This window comes from Doryrhamphus excisus, chromosome 1, assembly GCF_030265055.1.
Source record: "Doryrhamphus excisus isolate RoL2022-K1 chromosome 1, RoL_Dexc_1.0, whole genome shotgun sequence".
NCBI lineage: Eukaryota > Metazoa > Chordata > Actinopteri > Syngnathiformes > Syngnathidae > Doryrhamphus > Doryrhamphus excisus.
In genome coordinates, this window is record NC_080466.1 from 40,511,348 (window position 1) to 40,521,427 (window position 10,080).

Sequence of the window (10,080 nt, forward strand, 5' to 3'; positions counted from 1 at the left end):
TAAACTTAAAAAGCCAAAAACTTACCACTTCCACACGGATAGGGAGGATAACTATTAACAAATATTAACTATTAATCAAATGTAATAATTTTTTCTGGGTACATGATACCATACAGCATCCATATCATAACATTAAACTTTCATACCAAGGCGAGGTCCTCAAACTAGTGTCCCACATTTGGCCCGCGGGCCACGTGTTTGAGACCCCTGCTTTAAAGTGTATTTGGAGTCACTTCCTGCTGGCTATTTGTCCATTATTTCATCCAGTGTGTGATTTAAAGTGTGTTTCTCCACCCCGTGTTGCCGAGCGGCGGTTGAAAAAATAATCAGTCAAAGTCAGAAATCTTTTCATGCATGCATTTATTATCTACACTCCTTCCTATTTTTGTTCATTTTTATGAAATACATAAAAACAAGTGAAACATGACATAATTACATGAAAATACACCCCCCCACACATGTGATTGCACGTTGGTGACGCGTTGTGCTGTTTACGTCGCAGCGGGTTCCAAGTTGCGAGTCGAACGCCATCAAACGCTGAACAGTGAGTCCTGGTTCATTCACACGCACACACTGACGCACACACATAGACAGACGCCATATAATCTGGTATCCCTTTTTCCACTTTTGACTCATTTATACATATTAACATTTGAGTTGATATTCCTTGGTGTGTTTTGTCCAGAGTCCTTTCATTATCCATAATTCCATTTGGCAAAAGTCCACAATGTTTTTTTCATGGGATGGTTTAAAAATCTGGATGCAATCAGTAAGGAAAACGTCCATAGACTCTGAGGTGTCGTCACATTTAAGACACAGAAGACACTTCTGTCTTGCTGGTGGAAACTGAGGACTCATCCTCCACCATGCCGCCCATTCCAATGGTGCTCAGCATGCAGTTACGGAACTGGAAACAAGAGCAAAAAATTTCAGCACTGAAGTTGCAATATTTGGTGTCCGCTTAAAATTGTGCACCAACCTGTTTGTTCATCAGGACATAAATGACAGGGTTATAGAGGGCCGAGCTCTTTGCAAAGAAGGCGGGGATGGCAGCGGTCAGAGCTGAGAAGTAAGCTCCCTTGTTCATGAAGATCCATCCGGCAAAGGTAGCATATGGCACCCAAGCCACCAGGAAGCCAAAGACCATCAGCACGCACATGCGTGTCACTTCCTTTTCAGCTTTCTGAGTGGAAGCCGACTCCTGCTGCTGGGCTGCAGCCTGGAAGCAAAGCGCAGGAAGTGATGTGAGCTGCGTGACGCCCCCCTCCCCCCCTGTATGATGCCGATGTGACAATACGGTGCTCAACTTACAGCTTTGACAGTCAGCACGAGGCTGCCGTAGGTGAAGAAAATCAGAAAGACGGGAATGAAGAAGTGGACCACAAACATGTATATGACGTAGGATTCGTTGTTGAAGCCCGGAGCCAGGGTGTAGTAGTCGGGTCCGCAGGAGCACTGCATACCCTCGGGGAGGTACCTGTTGAAAAAAAAAGAGTATTTTAGTAAAGTATTCTCAAGAGGCTTTGACGATGCGGAGCTTCTCTGAAGCCTCTAATCTAATGCGACTGGTTCTTTCAGCCACAGATGGTCTACCTGGACCAGCCAGCCAGCGGGGGTGCGGCACATGCTAAAGCCATGACCCAGGTGAAGAAGACTCCGGCTCCGGCGTGAGTCCCGGTGAACTTGAAGCTTCCCATGGGTTTGCAGACGACAATGTATCTCTCAACGGCCAGCACCACCAAAGACCACAGAGCAACTTCACCTGCAAGACAAGTTTGGTCAGGAATTGATGGTGTAGACTTTCCCCGAGGTGCGTTCCTGACTGGGACCTTACCTCCCAGCGTGGCCATGAATCCCTCCACTGCGCATGCGGTGGCTCCCATGATGAAGTAGCCATTGATAGCAGACGTGATGGTAATGGTGAAGCCGAACATGCACATGATGAGACCAGCCACGGCCAAGTTGACCAGGATGTAGTTGAGAGGTTGCCGGAGCTTCTTGTTCTGAGCCGTCACCAACAGCGTCAGACCGTTGATGGGGGTTCCGGTGCAGATCAGGAAGAACATGTAGGCAGCCAGAAGCTTAAACATTATGGGATCCACCAAGTAGTACTGCTGGTATTCAAATGGACTTCTAACAATCCCGGTCCTGTTGGACATGGGGATGTAGAAGTTTTTGCCTTCTGTGCCGTTAGGCTCGAATCCTCCGTCCCAAGCCATCGTCGCTCAGTTGGTTCGCGGGAGCTGCGGTCGGTCCGAACTTGGGGAGCGTGTAGTCGCGAGTGGTGTCAAGAAGCCAACCCCACACCAGTGGTTTAAGTCGCTCCGGGTGTTGTTTTATACCTCCTCCAGGTGATCCTCAAATTGGCAAAATTAGATTACAAGAGGATTGAGAGGAAGTGCAAAGCTCAAGTCTGACTGATAATTGACTTTGCCAAAGCGTGAAGGCAGTAACCCTTTATTCACTGGCCTTTATACATTGTACATACATAGTATTATTATAGTATTGTCCGATTTGCGGTATCTAGTATGACTTGACTAGATCAAATGTAACACAATAACAGCTGCAATACTATCTCTGATGGCCGATCACACTTCACTGTTTATTATTGCGCTTTTTAATTGCAACTAAATATAATTTTGTATATATATATATATACGATATAAGCCAACAATCAATTACAATGTCCGCATCAATTAAGCAATAAATATGTGATGTCATGTGATGCTATTGTGAATGACCCAAACATGTGCTTATGTTGTGTTCTGTATTATGACAACACTTGTTACTATTTTTTATTGACTATTTCGATTTTGAATGCGGGCGGCACGGCGCGTAGACCTCACAGCTAGGAGACCAGGGTTCAATTCCACCCACGGCCATCTCTGTGTGGAGTTTGCATGTTCTCCCCGGGTTTTCGCCGGGTACTCCGGTTTCCTCCCACATTCCAAAAACATGCTAGGTTAATTGCCGACTCCAAATTGTCCATAGGTATGAATGTGAGTGTGAATGGTTGTTTGTCTATATGTGCCCCGTGATTGGCTGGCCACCATGAATGATTTTAAATGCCAACATGGTGGCACTCCTGTGTGTCTGAACATCGCAGGCAGTGACAGAGAAGATGCTCTCGCTCTCTCACTCGCTCGCTCACTCACTAAGGCCCAGTTAAGCCTCTGCTTTTATGGGAGCTTAATGTGAGAGATCGGTGCTCAGCTGCCCATTGGCTTTGCTTTAAATCCATGAACCCCCTACTTCTGCGCTCCTTAAAAAAAAACACACACAAATCAGGGTCTGTCAGCACACGATATATTATTTAATTATTGATTAGTTATTTTTTGTTTTTAATTCAAATAACCCAATCACAGTTTGGGAAAGTAGGCTCTCCATCATACAGTCTTCATCCCCCACATGCCAGTTCACATTTATTGTGTAATTCTTTGGGATAAGTGGTGCAGGCTACAATGGACGCCATCCACCGCTCTCACCATCCAGACCTGCACACAACCTGACCTTCCTCGCCTGGTTAAGTCCAGCAGTATTTGTTTTTCAATAACTCCAACTGCACAATTTGCAGCCTCAGGCCCACCTGTGCAGCAATCATGGCGTCTAATCAGCATCTTGATATGCCACACCTGCGAGGTGCTCACTAACACAGATTTAGACAGATTAGTGAACAACATTTGAAAGAAATCAACGGTCAACGCTTGAAAGTGGATTAAAGAGCTCACAGGTTTGTGCTTCCTGCTATAACTACAGTTCACCACTTCTCCATCCTGCCAGCAGGGGGCATCTGCAGTGATCTGATGACGACGTGTGATCAAGGTAATCCACTTATTGGCGCTGTGTCTTACTTAAAAGTTCTGCAGCCGACAAGGCCAGTAGCCTACCCCGTCCATGAAGGACAGACATTGTGAGGTTCCTGCCAACAGAAATAGAAAGACGACACAACACACACCGTGCAGTGCTTCGGTGCACATGCCGCCATCTTGTGTAGCACCATTTGGCAGCTCAGCGTGCGCAGTTTATAGGCATAAATAGGTAGTTTACAGCTGCACGGTAGGGCATTTTAATTCCTTATCGCGTCCAGGATTTCAGAAACCATCAGTAAAAACTCCGAAAGCCGCAAACGAACAAGGTAGTGCTACACAAGATGGCGGACTCACAGCGACAAAAACGTATGGCTCGTGAGTTTGCTACGTAATGAAGTTCTATGCCCCAGCCTTGTGAATTCAGACGGTCTTCACACTTCCTGGTTGAGTCACGTGTTTACACTGACGTCATAAACACGCCGCAATATGCCTTCCATTGCAAAAGGAGAGTAGATTTATCATGGTTACTTTGTTATGTTTGTGACTTTGTAATATCAATTCCATGTTAACGGAATCTGATGTTAAAAAAACAGCCCCCTCCTGAAGTAAGTCAGCAAAAACGCTCCTCACCGAGCGTGAGCTCACGTACAGCGATAGCTAGTGCTAGCTATCTCACTTAGCAACGGTCAAAATGCATTTTCAACACCCACCACACTTCCGGCCTTCAAAATAAGAGCAGAGGCACATCCTGTTATAGTGGTAATAAAAAAGGCTGTTTTTACGTGAATAAAAGGACTGCAATTGCACCTGCAACCACAAGCACTGATGCAGTCATGGTGTTATATCGTAGTTTGTTATTGTTGACAATATGCCACTTTCTTGGCTCTGCTGTGAGTTTATGGCTGCATGCGTGTGAATTTCATTAACTATCTTTGTTATGAGGGGGAAAAGCCTTGATGAATAAATGTCCCAAGCAGAGTAATCTCACGTGATTTGCAATTATCGCTCATTAAAAAGGAAGCAACTCATCAGACACATTTATATGCATTTATCTACCTACTTTTTATTTTTATTTTTTTACAAAATATAGCGAGGGAATGTCATTTACACAGCTGATAGTGTACCGTATGTTGGAAAACAATTACATGATGAGGTATTAAAACAAATCCTGGAAGACTACCGGGATTTGTTTCAGTTCTATATTGTCCAACACATGAATGTATGGTGGCCCTAAAAGGTCAGAAACGTTCAATCCTGGACTGGTGGAAGACACCCAGGGAGTCCTACACAAGACCGCATCGCTGCCATAGACACTGGCAAACCATGCTGCACCACTTCCTGGAGATATGTCCGTATTTTGGCAAGAGAATGCGTCATTGTCGGTTTGGAGACATTGTGAGTCCATGCGGGAGTTGTTGAGTTGTTGGCCAATCTTAAGACACAGAGGACACCTCTGTCTTGCTGGTTGACACAGAAGTCTCATCCTCCACCATGCCGCCCATGCCGATAGTGCTCAGCATGCAGTTACGGAACTGGGAAGATGATAAAGTTAGTCAACGATGAAGCAACTGAAGCAAAACCACAAAGATGGGGGTCCTCTTTTTACCTGTTTGTTCATGAGCACGTAGATGACGGGGTTGAAGAGGGCCGAGCTCTTGGAGAAGAAAGCAGGGATGGCCATGGCGGATGCGGAGAAGGCAGCCCCCTTGTTGAAGAAGATCCAAGCCGCAAAGCTGGCATAAGGCGTCCAAGCCACCAGGAAGCCCATCACCATCAGGATGCACATGCGTGTCACTTCCTTCTCAGCCTTTTGGGTGGAGACGGAGTCCTGCTGCTGGGCTGCAGCCTGGAAACAACACAGTCAATGTTATGTGCCGTTTTTGTTCAGGTTTTTCTTTACAAATCGGTGAGAAAAATCTCTTACCGCTTTCACAGTCAGCACCAGGTTTCCATAAGTGAAGAAGATGGTGAAGACAGGGACGCAGAAGTGGCAAATAAACATGTACATGACGTATGATTCGTTGTTGTAGCCTGGAGCCAGAGTGTAGTAGTCGGGTCCACAGGACACCTGGATGCCCTCTGGAATGTACCTGCATCAACACAGGAAATGACGTCAGCTTTGTTTTGTTTTGTTTCATTATCTGAACTCTTTGACTGTCTGTCTTTCGAAAAGGAAATAATAACACGTGGCATGAAGGACTCAGAGTAGAGCCGCTTCTTCACATCCTGAGGTGACTCGGGAATCTAGCCCGTATGCCTCCTGGACGCCTCCCTGGTCAGATGCCCAGCCGGGAGAAGGCCCCGGGGGCAGACCAGGGACACCTTGGTGACTTCCCGGTGGAGCTGAAGGAGGCCTGGGCTTCCCTACTGAGACTGCTGCCCCCGCAACCCGGGCCCAGATAAGCGGAGGAGAATGGAATGGACATCGCAATCCACCCTGACCAATCCCGAGACATTCCCATGCCGGTTGAGAGACATAGTCTCCGCAGAACTAGGGAATCCCTCCGAGGGCGCACCCCTTCGCAGGACTCCAAAAATGGCCGATATTCCGATCGTGTTGTTCGGTGCACCAGTGCAAACAACAGTCAGGACACGCCCCCTCACTTGACCGAGAAACGAGCCTTTGTCTGGTAACACCAGAGTGGACTAAAGTCCAGTCCGCCTCGCGATTGCATTGCATCAGAAGACGTCTGCCCTGTTGGAGATACCAACCAAGCAGTCGCTAATTTATCTTCCCGCCACATGCTACACCGACCACACTGATCTCATTGCTTTCACTGCAGCCCGAACGCTGGCTCAGCTGTGTGTTTGTTTGCACATTCTCAGGTCATGTGACTACCTCCTGTTTCTGGCCAAGTGGACTCATGATGATGCACTGTTGCCCTGCTCACATCATGCGGTCATTAGGGATGGTTAGCTTTTACATTTAACTGATTCCAGGTACCTTGGGGGGATACCACAGGGATGCGTCCTGTGCCCTCTTCCAGAACACTCGCATTTATTAAACAGGTCGGTTTTATTTTATCCAAATGCTTAGTAATATGACTTATTTCAGCTTCTGTTGCTTTAATTTGTCTCCTTGTTGGTGTAAACATTACCTCCCTACCCCTGGCTTTGTTATCTTCTCTCGTGAATTGAATGAAGACTGCTGGTCTGGTACCAAAACATAGTGAGTGCCTTTCGATTTTGGGGGTAATCAATCGCTCGCAACTGGACTCTTCGGGTCTTAGAAGATGTTTTGCATCTCATCTAAGCAGGTTTTGTCTAGATAGGACAGCTCTTGTCTGGACCAGACTAGTCAGACGTGGGATCTGACTAGTCAGACATGAGATCTCACTAGTCAGACATGGGATCTGGACCAGACTAGTCAGACGTGGGATCTGACTAGTCAGACATGGGATCTCACTAGTCAGACATGGGATCTGGACCAGACTAGTCAGGCATGGGATCTGGACCAGACTAGTCAGACATGGGATCTCACTAGTCAGACATGAGATCTGGACCAGACTAGTCAGACATGGGATCTCACTAGTCAGACATGAGATCTGGACCAGACTAGTCAGACATGGGATCTCACTAGTCAGACATGGGATCTGGACCAGACTAGTCAGACATGGGATCTGGACCAGACTAGTCAGACATGGGATCTCACTAGTCAGACATGGGATCTCACTAGTCAGACATGGGATCTAGACCTGACTAGTCAGACATGGGATCTGGCTAGTCAGACATGGGATCTGGCTAGTCAGACATGGGATCTGGACCAGACTAGTCAGACATGGGATCTGACTAGTCAGACATGGGATCTGACTAGTCAGACATGGGATCTGACTAGTCAGACATGGGATCTGACTAGTCAGACATGGGATCTGACTAGTCAGGCATGGGATCTGACTAGTCAGGCATGGGATCTGACTAGTCAGGCCTGGGATCTGGACCAGACTAGTCAGGCCTGGGATCTGGACCAGACTAGTCAGACATGGGATCTGACTAGTCAGACATGGGATCTGGACCAGACTAGTCAGACATGGGATCTGGCTAGTCAGACATGGGATCTGGGCCAGACTAGGAGTGATATGTGATACACGAGCGATGGTTATATAGCTTCCTACAGCCTCGCGTTGGATTATAATGAGCAAAGAGGATTACCACAACATTGTTAATTTGATCTCTGCTAAACCAACAGCCACCTGTGGATGACCGCAGGGTCATTAATGTACTCAACATTTTCCGACCTACCCGAAAAAGGACTTCTTCCGGAGGAATAAGATCACTCTTTTGGATAATGCTAGCTTTGTTTATGCGCACGCTACAGGATCTCTAAATGGACACAAGAGACAACCGTCGCTTTAAGAGTAGCAATCTATATAATTATAGTTTAATAGTTCATCTTCAAACAGCTAAAATAATGCATAAGGCTAAAAAAAAAAACAATTAGCTAAAAATGTCATCCAATACTTCTCTACAAGAGAGGAGAAATATGATCTCAGGGAAGAAGTACATTTGAAACACTTATATGCTAGGACTACATTAAAAAGCCATAGCATTACAGTATGTGGAATCAAACTATGGGATGTATTGAGTAAGGAAATCAAACAATGCACAACGATGAGCCGATTCAAGAAACAATACAAGCAGTTGATGTTTGCTAAATACAAGGATGAAGAGTCTTGAACCAGTCATGATGTGCTATATAATAATAATAATATAATAATAATAATAATAATAATAATAATATATCACTATATTGATGGTTACTATGGTACCCATTATGTCACTGGATGCTCATATCACCTCATACTTTGGTATGTGTGAAATAAATTTAATGTAAAAAATTTAAAAAAAATAAATTTTATTTAAAAAAAATTAAATAATAAATAAAATTAATAAAATAAAGTTTCAAAAATTTTATCATGAAAGCAGGAAGTGAACAAATGTAACAGTTACTGATTGTAAAAGTACTGAATGGAGGGGTAGGATTTAATAAGCTTTGCTTCTTCCTACTCCTTTTTGGACAAGTGGAACTGTGAACTGATTATGGGATGCATTCAATTGTAATCTGATGCATGTTCAAATGAAATAAAACCATTACCATTACCAACTATGTAGTTAGCCTCCAATTTATTCATTCTCTACTTAGTAGGTTTTAAAGTGAATGGGACAAATGAGCAAAATAATGTAATGTCAATAAATGTCTCATCAATGTAAACCTAGTAAATGAATACATTTTTTTTTATTAATAACGGGCTATAGTCATCCACAAAACAGTGATTAATACATGCGATGTAGTGAGGGATGACTGCATATCATTTTTGAATGGTATCGTAACCCGTGCATATCAAATGGTCCATCCCAAAAAGACATGCGACCCTCACCTTAACCTAGTTTGTGCAGGATTCTATCCCAGTCTGCAAGGATGCAGTACACTTTTACTGTTACGTCAACTAACATAACATGTAGTAAAATCAAAGAAACCCACACAACATTGTGCATCTTTCCATTTTGACAGCCTTTTCTGCTTTTTAATTATTGTCAGCAGGGTAATCCCATTATTGGATGAAGACGGGCAGATAAGGCAGACCGATTAATGGGATTTGCTTCTTATTTAATTAAACTTCTCACAACCTATTACCTCATTATTGTATGCCTGTACGGACAATTTGTAACCAAACTAACAAAAGCAACGGTCTGCCGTTTTTTTTGGTTTATATCAGCAAACAGCAGCCAAATAATGTAAAGCAAATGTGTGAGGACACATTTACTGCCTCATAGGCAAAGTAGACATTTAATATAAGGCAGAATCACCTGCAAAGTTTTTTTTAATAGTGCAGTCCTCATTTATTGCTCTGAATTGATTCCAGCCCTGACAGTGATAAGTGAATTTCTACTAAGTAAGAATCAATATTAATAAATTTGATATTTTCATAGTTAGTACATGTAAAACCTGTCTTTAACGTTCTAAATGCGTTTTTTAAACATCATCAAAGTCCTTTAGACATGAAATAGCACCCCTATAGTCACCTTTACACTCTTATTACTTTTTGTTTACAATCCAGGATATACTTTTGATGGAAGTGAAGTATAAAAATATAGACAGATCACTTGGAAGTAGGGGTGCTCCGATCGATCGGTATCTGTCTATGTCGATATCCGTCGATATCAGAGGAAAAAAAACACGTTATCGTTATATTATTTGCGTTAAAATGACGATTCATAACAAGCATGTGTTGGACTTCCAGTCTTAGAAGTGTTGCATCCTTCAAAACGGGCC

At 44.1% G+C, this 10,080-nt stretch overlaps 2 protein-coding genes across 2 annotated transcripts; both read right to left on the minus strand.

Annotated features, from left to right (window-relative positions):
• Positions 1–343: 343 nt before the first annotated feature.
• Positions 344–2,326, minus strand: LOC131137338 (green-sensitive opsin-like). The gene is made up of 5 exons (XM_058085174.1): positions 1,835–2,326; positions 1,594–1,762; positions 1,312–1,477; positions 980–1,219; positions 344–907 (listed from the first exon to the last, which is right to left on the minus strand). The coding sequence occupies exons 1-5, from the start codon at positions 2,217–2,219 to the stop codon at positions 809–811; spliced, it is 1,059 nt and encodes a 352-aa protein (XP_057941157.1). The 5' UTR covers positions 2,220–2,326; the 3' UTR covers positions 344–808.
• Positions 2,327–4,905: 2,579 nt separating this feature from the next.
• Positions 4,906–6,587, minus strand: LOC131129203 (green-sensitive opsin-like). The gene is made up of 4 exons (XM_058072477.1): positions 6,522–6,587; positions 5,734–5,899; positions 5,416–5,655; positions 4,906–5,341 (listed from the first exon to the last, which is right to left on the minus strand). Exons 1-4 carry the CDS (start codon positions 6,551–6,553, stop codon positions 5,243–5,245), a joined length of 537 nt encoding a protein of 178 aa, XP_057928460.1. The 5' UTR covers positions 6,554–6,587; the 3' UTR covers positions 4,906–5,242.
• Between the last annotated feature and the right edge of the window lie 3,493 nt (positions 6,588–10,080).

Coding starts and splice junctions, on each gene's coding strand:
- LOC131137338 (XM_058085174.1), bottom strand. CDS start 2,219: ATGGCTTGGGACGGAGGATTCGAGCCTAACGGCACAGAAGGCAAAAAC. Junction 1,478..1,593: donor CCGCTGGCTGGCTGGTCCAG/GTAGACCATCTG, acceptor TTTTTTCAACAG/GTACCTCCCCGAGGGTATGC. Junction 908..979: donor ATGTCCTGATGAACAAACAG/GTTGGTGCACAA, acceptor TCTTGTTTCCAG/TTCCGTAACTGCATGCTGAG.
- LOC131129203 (XM_058072477.1), bottom strand. CDS start 6,553: ATGTGGCGGGAAGATAAATTAGCGACTGCTTG. Junction 5,900..6,521: donor GATAAATTAGCGACTGCTTG/GTTGGTATCTCC, acceptor GTGTTGATGCAG/GTACATTCCAGAGGGCATCC. Junction 5,342..5,415: donor ACGTGCTCATGAACAAACAG/GTAAAAAGAGGA, acceptor TCATCTTCCCAG/TTCCGTAACTGCATGCTGAG.